Source organism: Palaemon carinicauda, chromosome 37 (assembly GCF_036898095.1).
Source record: "Palaemon carinicauda isolate YSFRI2023 chromosome 37, ASM3689809v2, whole genome shotgun sequence".
NCBI classification, from domain to species: domain Eukaryota; kingdom Metazoa; phylum Arthropoda; class Malacostraca; order Decapoda; family Palaemonidae; genus Palaemon; species Palaemon carinicauda.
Window position 1 is genome coordinate 33,599,225 of NC_090761.1, and position 15,000 is coordinate 33,614,224.

The following is a 15,000-nucleotide window of genomic DNA, read 5'->3' on the forward strand; positions in this document are numbered from 1 at the left end:
GGCTGCAACCCATACTAAAGGACCTCATCACAACCTTTAACCTCGGCGCTTCTCAAGAAAGAATTGACCACCCGCCAAATCAACAAGGATGTGGAAGGCTTCTTAGCCGACCGTACAACCCATAAAAAGTATTCAAGAGAAAGGTTAAAAGGTTATGGGATTATGGGAATGTAGTGGCTGAGCCCTCGCCTACTACTGCATTCGTTGCTACGAATGGTCCCAGGGTGTAGCAGTACTCGTAAAGAGACTGGACATCTTTGAGATAGAATGATGCGAACACTGACTTGCTTCTCCAATAGGTTGCATCCATAACACTCTGCAGAGAATGGCTCTGTTTGAAGGTCACTGAAGTAGCCACAGCTCCCACTTCATGTGTCCTTACCTTCAGCAAAGCAAGGTCTTCTTCCTTCAGATGAGAATGTGTTTCTCTAATCAGAAGCCTGAATAGTAAGAAACTGAGTTCTTAGAACTTGGAAAAGAAGGTTTCTTGATAGCACACTATAAGGCTTCTGATTGTCCTTGTAAAGGTTAAGACCTTTTTAGATAGTACCTAAGAGCTCTAACTGGGCAAAGTACTCTCTCCAGTTCATTCCCCACCAAGTTGGACAGGCTTGGGATCTCGAACGACTTAGGCCAAGGACGTGAAGGAAGCTCGTTTAGCAAAAACCGAGCTGCAAGGAACATGTAGCCGTTTCAGATGTGAAAACAATGATCCTGCTGAAGGCGTGGATCTCACTTACTCTTTTAGCTGTTGTCAAGCACACGAGGAAAAGAGTTTTTAATGTGAGGTCCTAAAAAGAGGCTGATTGGAGAGGTTCAAATCTTGATGACATAAGGAACCTTAGGACCACGTCTAGATTCCAGCCTGGAGTGGACAACCGACGTTCCTTTGAGGTCTCAAAAGACCTAGGGAGGTCCTGTAGATCTTTGTTGGTGGAAAGATCCAAGCCTCTGTGGCGGAAAACCGCTGCCAACATACTTCTGTAACCCTTGATCGTAGGAGCTGAAAGGGATCTTACTTTCCTTAGATATAACAGGAAGTCAGCAATCTGGGTTACAGTGGTACTGGTTGAGGAAACTGCATTGGTCTTGTACCAGCTACGGAAGACTTCCCCTTGAGACTGATAGATTCTGAGAGTGGATGTTCTCCTTGCTTTGGCAATCGCTCTGGCTGCCTCCTTCGAAAAGCCCCTAGCTCTTGAGAGTCTTTCGAAAGTCTGAAGGCAGTCAGACGAAGAGCGTGGAGGTTCGGGTGTACCTTCTTTACGTGAGGTAGACGTAGAAGGTTCACTCCTAGAGGAAGAGTCCTGGGAATGTCGACCAGCCATTGCAGTACCTCTAAGAACCATTCTCTCGCGGGCCAGAGCGGAGCCAACCAACGTCAGCCGTGTCCCTTTGCGAGAGGAGAACTTCTGAAGTACCCTGTTGACAAACTTGAACGGCGGGAATGCATACAGGTCGAGATGGAACCAATCCAGCAGAAAAGCATCCACGTGAACTGCTGCTGGGTCTGGAATCGGAGAACAATACAATAGGAGTCTCTAGGTTATCGAGGTAGCGAACAGATCTATGGTTGGCTGACCCCACAGGGCCCAAAGTCTGCTGCAAACATTCTTGTGAAGGGTCCACTCTGTGGGGATGACCTGACCCTTCCGGCTGAGGTGATCTGCCATGACATTCATACCGCCCTGAATGAACCTCGTTACCAGCGTGAGCTTTCGATCTTTAGACCAGAAGAGGAGGTCCCTTGCGATCTAGAACAACTTCACGAAAGAGTCCCTCCCTGCTTGAAGGTGTAAGCCAGGGCTGTGGTGTTGTCAGAGTCCACCTCCACCACTTTGTTAAGCTGGAGGGACTTGAAGTTTATCAAGGCCAGAAGAACCGCCAACAACTCCTGCAATTGATGTGAAGTGTCCTTTGCTCCTGATTCCATGTTCTCGATCATTCCTGTCCGTCCAAAGTCGCACCCCAGCCCGTGTCTGATGTGTCCGAGAGGAGACGGCGGTCGGGTTTCTGAACAGCCAAAGGTAGACTTCCTTGAGAAGAAAGCTGTTCTTACACCACGCGAGAGAAGACCTCCTCTCTTCGGAAACAGGAACTGAGACCGTCTCTAGCGTCATGTCCTTTATCCAGTGAGCAGCTAGATGATACTGAAGGGGGGGAGGTGGATTCTCCCTAACACGATGAACAGGGCCAGCGATGAAAGTGTCCCTGTTAGACTCATCCACTACCTGACTGAGCATCGGTTCCTTCTCAGCATGCTCTGGATGCATTCTAGGGCTTGGAAGATCCTTGGGGCCGACGGAAAAGCCCGAAAAGCTCGACTCTGAAGATCCATACCCAGGGAGACAATGGTCTGGGATGGGATGAGCTGAGACTCCTCAAAATTGACCAGGAGGCCCAGTTCCTTGGTCAGATCCATAGTCCATCTGAGAATCTCCAGACAGCGACGACTTGTGGGAGCTCTTAAAAGCCAGTCGTCTGACGGAGCCGGACACAAGATCATGGTACTGCTGCACAGTCTGTGAACTGTCAACCATGGGGAAGCGAGGAAGTACAGTGACAACCCGAAGCTGTCTAGACTGTCTGGGTCGTACAGACAACTCCTTATCGGGTTGCTGAGGTTGCCGCACTGCGTCACAACAAGTCACTTCTGCTGGTTGTTGAACGTCTTCCCAGTGACACACTGACTCCGTAAACAAAAAATCCTTTAACAAGGACTAAGCTTGGACTGCATGTCTTGCAACACAGCTCAAGGTCTATGGGAGCAGGTGTGGTAACAGACGGGGTTAGTGACTGAAGTGGAACCATTACCTTCCCTGGAAGCATGTTATGCTTAAATAAAAGTCCATAGGAGGCTACGCAGCTAAAGGCTCCTCTCCAAATGACAGAGTCCTCAAGGGAATATCAGAAGGAGGGAGAAAAGCACTTTCTCATCTACAGGGACCATATCCGAGAAAAGTTAAGTTCTCTCAGTGAGGGTTTCAATGGTGCAAAAGCAGCAGACTAGAAGGCAACATTATGAAACTGCTTGACAGTCTAGAGAATTGGCAACAACCAAAGATGTATGACTGAGAAGCATGCGGTAAGGTATGCAGAGCATGTTGTATGCAGAGCATGCTGTATGCAGAGCATGCTGTATGTAGAGCATGTTGTATGCAGAGCATGCTGTATGCAGAGCATGTTGTATGCAGAGCATGCTGAATGCAGAGCATGCTGTATGCAGAGCATGTTGTATGCAGAGCATGCTGTATGTAGAGCATGTTGTATGCAGAGCATGCTGAATGCAGAGCATGCTGTATGCAGAGCATGTTGTATGCAGAGCATGCTGTATGCAGAGCATGCTGTATGCAGAGCATGCTGTATGTAGAGCATGCTGTAAGGTAAGCAGAGCGTGTTGCATGGCGTTTAACATTTCTCAGAAATTCCATGACCAGTGCTAGAGTGCTTCATGCATGCTTGCATGGGGTTTTAATATCAACATAATATTTACCTTACATTCATAACTCATGATTCATTTTTGTTTTGAAGATATTTTTGCCATATTTTGCGATATTGTTAAAAATATATTGCAAGGAATACATATCTATTTTTATATAAGTAAGACAAATAACCTCCATTATCATAATGTTTGTGTAGGCATACATGTATATGATTACAAATGCAAGTTATGAAAGTAATGAGGTGTTATTATTGTCATTTGTTATTTCTCAAGTTGAGGAGAAAGTGGCAGATGCATGCGTTGAGGTGGCTGACTCATAGCATGAGGTTGCTGCCTCAAGAGTTGCGCTTGCTGTAAGGGTTGCGGATGCGCAGTAGCAGGTTCCTGAGGAACGAGTTAAGGTTCCTGAGGTGTGAGCTGCGAGAGTTGAGATAGCGGCTGCGCAGAACGCAGTTCTTGTCTCGCGAGTTGAGGTTCCTGAGGAGCTAGCCTAAGCTGCAGCGAGTGCTGAGGTGGCTGCCTCATTGATGGAAGAGGTTGTCGTACCTCAAGAGATTGTTGCCTCGCTGGTGGAACCGCAAGCGGAAGCGGAGGAAGTAAGGCATAAGACTCCTGCTCCCATTGCTGAGGTTGCCTTAAGGAAGGTTAAGGTTGCTGCACAACGCTGGTAACTGGCAACTCAGAACGCGGTAAGGTAGCCTGAGGAACCTCAACTTCGTACGCCTGGCAGACTGGACTGCGGTGAGGCGGAGCTCTCGCAGGAGGAGGCGGAGGTTGCTGCACACCGCTGGTAACTGGCAACTCAGAACGCGGTAAGGTAGCCTGAGGAACCTCAACTTCGTACGCCTGGCAGACTGGACTGCGGAGAGGCGGAGCGTTCGCAGGAGGAGGTGTAACCTTCTCAGCCTGAAACTCACGCATTAAGACCCCAAGCTGCGACTGCATGGACTGCAGCAAAGTCGTCTTGGGATCAACAGACGATAAGGTCTGTTGTGGCATCGCCTTACCTCTCTAAGGAGGTGTGCAGTCACCTGAGACTGAGGAGAGTCAGAGCTAACCCAATGACTGCATCCAGGTTGTTGAACTCTAACTTCGTACGTCTGGCATAGGTCTGGACTTTACGTTTAAGAGGTCTTGAGACCTGAGACCAGCGTTTTCTCCCCGAAATTTCTTCTGCAGACGAGCAAAATAAGGGCTCAATCGTCTGCGGGTGGGAGTGACGGTCTCTTAAGACACGCCCGCAACCACCGAGGATACTTCTGTGCGCCGATCAAGGCCTGCCGAACCCTTTTGCCCTTCGACATTGCTTCTCCCCTGGGCTTGGGAGCTTGCAAGAGGTCCCGGACTGGGAGGACGACTGGCACGCACAGAAGTACCCTCACGCACAACACTGACACACTTTGCGCTAATCACTTATCACTTTTGATTTTCTGTTTGCACTTATTTCACTGAACTCGAAACTTTAAGTGGTTTGTACCTGAAACACGCAATTCTATCCTTTCTCAAAAGTTAGTAATTGCGAAAACAGAATTACAATGTAACAGTAAAATCTAATGAAAGATAAATAATTCAGTGGCTGGAAAGAGACTAAACACTAGATCAAATAAACTACGTTTAAAATCTCTCACCGCATAAAGCTTGAGAACAAGAAAAACTCTAGAAACGTTTACCTTCTTCCCCTAAAGAGACTAGGGAGAAGAGCAAAAACGATAATAACGTTACTCGCTTGAACGAAACGTTTATCCTCCTCTTTCTCCCTCCGTCTCTATCTCTCTCTCTCTCTCTCTCTCTCTTGACTTAGAACCTGAGAGAAGAGCCCAATCATATATATCGTTAAAACATATTATTGTTAAAGGAAAATATTTCCCAAAATGAAAAGTTCCTTTGTAGAATTAAAACCATTAAGTTAAGAAAGAATGAACAAAACGCTAGACACGGTTACTCTTACTGCAACGTGACACCGTGAAAATTCTCTCTCTGTCGTAACGATAGAGCGCAAGTTGAACGTTCTGAAACGTCAACAACTGCAGAGACAAAACAAAACGTTAGTTCAACTTTGAAAACAGTACGAGACTATCAAAGAAATTCTTTCAAAAACATTAAAATAGCATAATATGTTAACAGGTAAAACCGAAATGACGGGCTCAATGTTAATTAACTTCGGTACAAGAAAAGACCGCCTACCATTAGGAAAGGTCGAATATAAACAAATATAAAAATTAATTTTAATAATTTTATAATAAAAGGAAGTTAATCGAAGAGGCCTATAAAAGGCGGAGAGATATAAAATAAATCTATAACTTTTGTTAAGCAAAATTAAGAAAGAGAGTCTATACTCTCTTAGACACCAACACTTCCGTTTAAGGGAAGGGTCGGCCATTTAAAGGTGAAAGAGAGTTCATACTCTCTTCGTCACCATAATTAAATTAATTCCAAAAGCTAACTAAGCTAATATAGAAGTTTCTAGTATAGCGAATAGCTGCAAATTTTAGAGAAATACTTCACCAAACCGTGAACAATACTCCAAAATCATAAGCGTATCCAAGAACGTCTTGCCGGAAGCACGACAGAGGAAAAAGTGAGGTGGCGTCAACAACAAGTACTGTAGTACCTGGCCACAGGTGGCGCTTGTGAGTACACCCCCTTCTAGTATAGTGATAGCTGGCGTATCCCTCCCGTGGAGTTCTGTCGGGCAACGGAGTTGACAGCTACATGATTATCGGGTAAGTTTAATATTGAAAAATAGAAAATACAACCATAAAGTAAAAAAATACAAAAGTAGAACAAGGCAAAAAAATCAATTTTAAGTTTTTCATAAAGTTAAGTGTTAATATTTTCAGTCATTTGTTTATTGCTTTCGTGTAGTTAAGTTTAATGTTTTGTGCCATTTATTAATGTGATCTGTTAAGTGTTTATGTTTTCTGCCACTTGTTAATATTTTCTGTCGTCTGTCATCCTCCTTTGCTGCCCCGCCACTTTGCTTTCGGACATCACCTCACTCCAAAGGTAAGTTTCCACATTTTTGTTACTAAATTTTCCATTTATTATTGCATTGCTATACTGTCTGTTCTAATTATACATTAACTTTACAGCTTATTAATGGTTATTATTGAATGATCCAAATGATTGTATTTCATGGTGTTCAATGGAGTTTAGCCTCATCATAAAAATTTAATGTGGTGTTAGGCTATTTACATGTAAAAGGGGACTCAATGCGAAAAAATCACGATACGAAAGCCACTACGGAACCAATTAATTTTGTATAGTGAGGCATTACATTATTTAATGGTTTTTTCCTTTTATTCAAAGAATAGCAATGAGTTCCGAGTAAGAATCCTTAAAATAATGGAACATACCTCAAAATTTATCTGCAAATAACTTATATAACTAATTCCTCTTTGGTGTTGAAAAATTTGATTGTTTGCAAACACCTTCAATTCATGAAAAAATAAAATAGAATTCCTACAGTATTTTTTACCTCAAGATAATGTGAAAATTTAACTGAACTATAACAAAACCTTTATACAAATTCCCAAAAGAGTACAGAGAATACTTGCGTGTTTTCTGACGACATCTGTATGAAAACAGGGTAAAATTCTTATTAGGATCTGGAACTACTAAAGACTTCCACCTGCTTCTTGAAAACTGGTAACGTGCTTCATCAGTTGCCAAATGCTTCAAGTAGTTCCACTTGGGATCCTGAACAAGATGAAAATTTATAGTGATACTGCAGACTTGATACACATTGCATTAAACAGAAAACCTATAGAAAAAAAAGTTTTTAATGAATGGAAGTTTACAACTATCTTCTATTTCATATGTAAATTTAATATTTGGATGTGATATGCATCTGAATACTATGTTTAAACTTTTATAGAGGATATGTAGACTTCATATTTAAATACAAAACATCCAAATAAGAAATTTACGTGCAAAATTGAAAATAATAGCAAACTTCCATCCTTGTCATCACTATTCTAAGTTTACTCAATTTATTATGATTTTTCTATACTGTATATCTATTTAGTATTAGTTCTAGTACCATCATATCTGATCTGTCAATTCAGTGCTTACAAAATTATTAAATTCTGGTATAATTATTTCAAATAGTTATGAAACAATTTTACTGTACCAAAAGGACATCAGATACTTTATAAAAAGCTACCATATTTGGGAAATCTTAACTTTGAATCCCCCCCAAAAAAAAAGAAAAAAAACCCTTGTATAATACTAAGAAATTCCTATCTCCAAATACAGTTCAAGTTGTCCTTACCCATTAATTCACAATTGTATCTTACTCCCTACCTTTAAGCTTATCTTCAAGTGTTCTTTACAAGTTCAAATGTCCTCACTGTAATGCCAGGTATACTGGTAGCTATAATTGTTACTTATAAAAATTTTTATTTGTTCCTTCACATACAAACCTTTCTTTCTTTAAAATAGGGAGAGTCACTTATTGGCAGGTAGAAGTTCCTCAACAACTAAACTTACTTTGAATCATGCTTTTCCTGTCCCATACAGCACGGGAACCCCACTCTCTACAGGACCTCCACTGTCGTTTTATCTTGTTCGTTCAGAGTATTCGACCTTTTTATATCACGTATTGTTCATTTACTGTTAAATCGTCACTGTCAAACGACTCACAGAATAAGAGTCTTCAGTTTCCTCTTGAAAGCCTTAATGTCTCCACTCATTCTGATGTCTTGCGAGAGCTTATTGCATAGTCTTGGGGCAGCAAATCTAAAGGCTCTAGGGCCTGCAGTAGACATATATCTAGGTTCCAATAGTTTGAAATCATCTGTAACTATTCTCGTGTCAACACGCTTTGTTGGCTGCACAATATGTAGCAATTCCCTTAAATATTTTGGACAACTGGTTCTGATAACATGGTGGGTTATTGTGTATATTCTAAATTCAATTCGCTCTTTCATTGGCAGCCAGTGTAAATCAATTAGTATTGGGGTGATCCTATCTTTAGGTGGGACACCTTTCATCAGTCTTGCTCCTCTGTATATTATGTTTGGTAATTTCTTAAGTTGTACTTTTGGTAAATTGTAATAAAGTTGCAGTAGTCAATCCTAGTAATACCACAATTTATCACAAGTTTCTTTACAGAATTTTCATCCAGGTATTTTTTTATAAAAGCAATATTTCTTAGATGATATCCAGCAGTTTTTACTACATTACTTATTTGGGCATTGAGACAAGTTACAGTCAAGAAATACACCCAGATCACGAACTTTACTAGATATCGGCACTAAGTCATTATTTATGTTCATTTGAATATCACCCAGGCTTCTAACAGAGTTTCTTTTTCCCACCACCATGAACTCAGTTTTGTTCTCATTTAATTTTAGTTGTCTAATTGACATCCATTCTCTAACACTATCAAGGATTCAGTTTAGAGTTTCAGTAGTGTCATTATATAAAATTTTTGGAGCATGATATTTTTTTGTGGAAAGCTAAAGTCATATTCATTACTGGTATTTTTCCCTTTTAAAAATTTGCCGGACAGATAGAATATATTATAATTTCCACTAGTAAGCTAACAAAATTACCAAAACCTGGATTCCAATAATCAGTTTGAAAATTTCCAGGAAGAATGTACTGTACCTTGAACTAAGTTCTTTACAATATTTACAAATTTCCTCAATTGTATGTCTCATTTCTTATTGTACAATACTTTTAGAAGCTATTCCCATAAGTTTTTCCATAACGAAATACATCAGTGAAATTACGGGCCTTTATTTATAGAATAGGTCTTTTACCAACACAAGAAGAATATTCCTATGCCTGTTATGGAAAAGCTAACTGGTTTATCAAAACTGACTAAACCTCCTGCAGAATTTAATTTTCTTCATATTGTGTGGTAACCTCCTGCAATATTTAGTCAGATATGTCTGCAGTATACAATGTTTGCTAAACAGAAGTTTTATGAATTCCCCATGAATTTCTGCTGAGATACAGGGACTTGTAAGTTACTATCTAGTCCTTTTAATCTTAATGATTTTATTATTTCTTGAAGAAAATGTTCTTTCATAATGTGTTTCACATCCATTGAATACCACAGAAGCATCCCCAGAGGATGCTGCCACAGCAGAGCAGGAAGCTCTTTCTTGTTCAAGAACAGTTGCGCGGCATCTCTGAGCCTGACAATGGATACGTGTGAAGGAGACTGCCACTGTTTTCATATCTAGCAGCATGCCCTGATACGTACTGTACTTTTTATTATGCTTGTAGTGAGAATCAACCTTTCCCATTTGTTTTCATCCTCAAATGGTGACAAAAGGAGAGTAGCTAATATCTATCCTTAAGTGTCAAATGTCAAGATATCTTAATAGATGTATCCATTGCATGTTTGCGCAAGCTGAAATCAGAGTAAAATAAAACATGAGAGAACACCTGAGGAGCAGTGGAAAATCTGAAACACAGGGTCCTGAACTGATATACTACCACTATGTCAAGGAAGAAGTAGTCAAAGTACTTTCTAGAGGACTGATGGAGGGATATTTGGAAAAATGCATCCTTTAGATTCACTGAAAGCAATAATTCCTCCTCTCTGATGGCTGAACAAATGGAATGTTTTGTTTCCAAGCTGAACGAGGTTTGACAAACAGACCTGTTCAGTGACGATAGGCTGATGACAGGCATTTAGAACCCCAGGTAATTTCACCAGGAAAAATCGACTGTACAAACAAAACAAATTTCGACCCAATTAAGAGTTTTCTGTGATTTTGGAGGTTATGAGCTAAGTCCCTGATCAGGAGTGGCCATTGTTCCTTGTAGGGCCATAAATAGCCATCCCATAGGACTCTTACTGCCCATTGCTTGGCCCCATGTCGCTATTGTTTTGTCCACACTCGCAGCAGCTTGATAAGTGGACTGCTCATCTCAGTATCCCATACTTACCCAGCCACCCCACCTGGACTGACGAGCTGCGTGCCAAGAAAATGTGGAGCACTCCGATCCTTCCCTAGCGGAAGAAGATACAGAAGGCTCTCACCAAGGCTTGGAGAAAGCCTGATCTTAATCCCTGATCCTAAAAGCATAGCCACCTCTGAAGGCTATTGGACAGTGAATTAGTGAGTCCTCCACTTTTCCATAACTGCCTCAACATCATCTGAAAGAGTGATTTGGCCTCCATCATTGAGGCATTTCTCAGCTCCACTGTTGCTTGTGATCAAAGGTGGTGAGAGAATTAACACGAATAGGTCTCCCAGTTAGCTCACTGATTGGCTGCATGATGTGCCAAACTCCCCGTTGGCCCATTGATTGGCTGAGTGATATGCCAAAACTCTCACTTACTTTCCACTAAACAGCACCAGCTTCTTTTACTTTGCTGAAATCTCAGGATTTGATATTTCCTGGGACTGCGAAAGGTACACCACTAGCAGATGCTCTGGAGATTGGCCACAGGATGTTTCCAAGGATGACATCTCAAGAGCCAAGAGGAACGTGCCATTTGTTCTGAACTTCTCCGTTGGAAGTCCAGTAGTCAATGTGAACACCACGGGATCGATGGGTATGAGACCGTCCCTTATCCTTAGATATATAATCTCTCTGACAAAAAGAGTATAGGAGGCAGGATTTTGATTGACTGTCCAGACACTGGAGAACTCCGACTTGATCATTAAATCTACTGCTACATGAGCCAGATCAAAGAATGGCAGCTTCAGCGAGGGCTTCAATCTTTTCTTCTCTGAGGATTATGCAGGCAAGTGTGGTCCTAGGCTTTGCATGCTCCATATGGGGACAGGTCACCAGGTGATCTAGGACTTTATCACTAATTGAGCAAACATGTGAGAGCATCTCTATGCTTGAACAATGCTTAGAGCAGTTGTGGGTGGACTGTTGATGCTCGTGAGAACCTCCTTGACTTTATGTGGTAGGCCAAGTGACAAGCTCTCGACTGTGCTACAGTGGAAGTTCCACCCCTAACGTGTAGACAACAAGGAAAACAATCACCAGGAGACCAAGGATTTTCTTCCTGATCCAGAGCAAGATAAAGTATGTCTCATAGTTCATTTAATTGAGGAAACTGATCACTAGTCTCCTTTGAAAACTGTATTTGTTCACTTGTACACAATAGAACAAAACCACGTACCACCCTCCAACACTGATACTGGAGATACAAGAATATCTTGAGAAGAGAGACCAAAGTGTCCCTCAGCTGTCCAGGATTGTAGGATGGAGGAAAGTAGTACCCTTCAACCACCCGACTGGCAGTGTGTGTTCTATCCCATATGGGGTTTGACACTGGTAGGAAGCTGGGCACCTTTAACTTGGACCAAAATGTTATTTTCCTTAGTAAAATAAATTTTTGAATATACTTACCCGATGATCATATAGCTCTGCTGCCCGACAGAAAAAACCTACGGGCAGAATACGCCAGCAATCGCTATACAGGTGGGGGTGTACATCAACAGCGCCATCTGTCAAGTAGGTACTCAAGTACTCGATGTCAACAAAGAACCAATTTTCTCCTCTGTCCACTGGGTCTCTATTGGGGAGGAAGGGTGGGTCCTTTAATTTATGATCATCGGGTAAGTATATTCAAAAATTTATTTTACTAAGGAAAATAACATTTTTCAATATTAAACTTACCCGATGATCATATAGCTGATTCACACCCAGGGGGGTGGGTAGAGACCAGCATTACATGTTGACATTATTATGAGCTAAGTATTCCGTATTTCATTTTAGCAGTTATTCAAAATAACAAGCATAAAATAAATAAGTACCTGGTAAGGAAGACGACTTGAACAATTACTCTGCCTTTTTAAGTACGTCTTCCTTACTGAGCCTCGCGATCCTCATAGGATGCTGAGCGACTCCTAGGAGCTGAAGTATGAAGGGTTGCAACCCATACTAAAGGTCCTCATCAAAACCTCTAATCTAGGCGCTTCTCAAGAAATGATTTTGACCACCCGCCAAATCAAGTAGGATGCGAAAGGCTTCTTAGCCTTCCGGACAACCCAAAAATATTTCAAGAGAAAGATTAAAAAGGTTCTGGAATTAGGGAATTGTAGTGGTGGAGCCCCCACCACTACTGCACTCGTTGCTACGAATGGTCCCAGAGTGTAGCAGTTCTCGTAAAGAGACTGGACATTCTTAAGATAAAAGACGCGAACACTGATTTGCTTTTCCAATAGGTTGCGTCGAATATACTTTGCAGAGATCTATTTTGTTTAAAGGCCACGGAAGTTGTGACAGCTCTAACTTCGTGTGTCCTTACCTTCAGCCAAGCTTGGTCTTCCTCATTCAGAAGGGAATGAGCTTCTCGTATTAACAGTCTGATAAAATAGGATAAAGAATTCTCTGACATAGGCAAAGATGGATTCTTAACTGAACACCATAAAGCTTCAGACGGGCCTCGTAAAGGTTTTTAAAATAGAACTTAAGAGCTCTTACAGGACATAATACTCTTTCTAGTTCATTTCCAACCATACGATAAGTTTGGAATATCGAACGATATTGGTCAAGGCCGAGAAGGCAGCTCATGTTTGGCTAGAAAACCAAGTTGTAGAACATGTAGCCGTTTCGGATGAGAATCCGATGTTCTTGCTGAAGGCATGAATCTCACTGACTCTTTTAGCTGTGGTTAAGCATATCAGGAAAAGAGTCTTAAAGGTGAGATCTTTCAGGGAGGCTGATTGAAGTGGTTCGAACCTGTCTGACATAAGGAATCTTAGAACCACGTCTAAATTCCAACCAGGTGTAACCAAACGACGCTCCTTCGTGGTCTCAAAAGACTTAAGGAGGTCCTGTAGATCTTTATTGTTGGAAAGATCTAAGCCTCTGTGACGGAAGACTGATGCCAACATGCTTCTGTAACCCTTGATAGTGGGAGCTGAAAGAGATCGTTCTTTCCTCAGATATAAGAGGAAGTCAGCTATTTGAGTTACAGAGGTACTGGTCGAGGATACGGATACTGACTTGCACCAGTTTCGGAAGATTTCCCACTTCGATTGGTAGACTCTAAGGGTGGATGTTCTCCTTGCTCTAGCAATCGCTCTGGTTGCCTCCTTCGAAAAACCTCTAGTTCTCGAGAGTCTTTCGACATTCTGAAGGCAGTCAGACGAAGAGCGTGGAGGCCTTGGAGTACCTTCTTTACGCGTGGCAGACGTAGCAGGTCCACCCTTAGGGGAAGTGTTCTGGGAACGTCTACTAGCCATCGAAGTACCTCGGTGAGTTATTCTCTCGCGGGCCAGAGGGAAGCAACTAGCGTCAACTTTGTCCCTTCGTGAGAGGCGAACTTCTGCAGTACCTTGTTGACAATCTAGAACGGAGGGAATGCATATAGATCTAGATGTGACCAATCTAGTAGAAAGGCATCTATATGAACTACTGCTGGGTCCGGGATAGGTGAGCAAAGTATTGGGAGCCTCTTGGTCATCGAGGTTGCGAAGAGATCTATGGTTGGCTGGCCCCAGGTGGCCCAAAGTCTCTTGCATACATCCTTGTGGAGGGTCCAATATGTTGGAATTATTTGTCCCTTCCTACTGAGACAATCTGCTATGACATTCAAGTTGCCTTGGATGAACCTCGTTACTAGTGAAAAGTCTAGACCTGTTGAACAGGAGAGGAGGTCTCTTGCGAACTCGTACCATGTCAGAGAGTAGGTCCCTCCTTGCTTGGAGATGTACGTCAAAGCAGGGTGTTGACCGTGTTCACCTCCACCACTTTGCCTTGAAGGAGAGACCTGAAGCTTTTCCAGATCAGACGTACTGCCAGAAGCTTCTTGCAGTTGAAATGCATTGTCCTTTGACTCGAGTTCCATAATCCCGAGCATTCCCTACCGCCTAATGTCGCACCCCAGCCTACGTCCGATGCGTCCGAGAAGAGAACGTGGTTGGGAGTCTGAACAGTCAGGGGAAGACCCTTTCAAAGGTTGATAAAGTCCTTTCACCAAGTCAGACCAGACTTTATCTTTCCGGAAACCGGGATCGAGACCGCTTCTAGCGTCTTGTCCTTTTCCAGTGAAAAGCTAGATGATACAGAAGAGGACGGAGGTGTAGTCTTCCAAGTGACACAAATTGAACCACGGATGACAGTGTCCTAACCAGACTCATCCACAGCCTGACAGGGCAGTGTTCCTTCTTCAGCATCTCCTAGATGGATAGCAGGGCTGGGGGTTGATCGTCTTGTTCAGCAATGTCCTCATCAGAGGGTTCCTCATCCGAAACTGATGAGGAAACGGCAACGGAGTGGGCAACGTCTGACTCGCTGAATCCGGTCGCACTGGTGGATGCGTGACGGAGCCGGACACAAGATCATGGTACTGCTGCACAGTCTGTGAACTGTCAACCATGGGGACGCGAGGAAGTACAGCGTCAACCCGAAACTGTCTAGACTGTCTGGGTTGTGCAGTCAACCCCCTACAGGGTTGCTGAGGTTGCCGCACTGCGTCACAACAAGTCACCTCTGCTGGTTGTTGAACGTCTTCCTAGTGACACACTGAACGTCCACAACCACCTCCGAGAGTCGCTTAACGTAAACGTGCGACTGGCAACCCACACTGGGTCGCACCGGTGGAGGAACCATCTCAACTGGCGGAC

At 42.7% G+C, this 15,000-nt stretch overlaps 1 protein-coding gene across 2 annotated transcripts in view; it reads right to left on the bottom strand.

Annotated features, from left to right (window-relative positions):
- LOC137629062 (uro-adherence factor A-like) overlaps positions 1 to 15,000 on the bottom strand; it is a 72,262-nt gene that overhangs the window by 24,229 nt on the left and 33,033 nt on the right. For both annotated transcript variants that reach the window (XM_068360330.1, XM_068360329.1), the window contains exon 3: positions 7,000 to 7,141. In XM_068360330.1, coding sequence (XP_068216431.1) covers positions 7,000 to 7,141 — 142 coding nt within the window. The remainder of the gene's footprint in view (positions 1 to 6,999; positions 7,142 to 15,000) is intronic.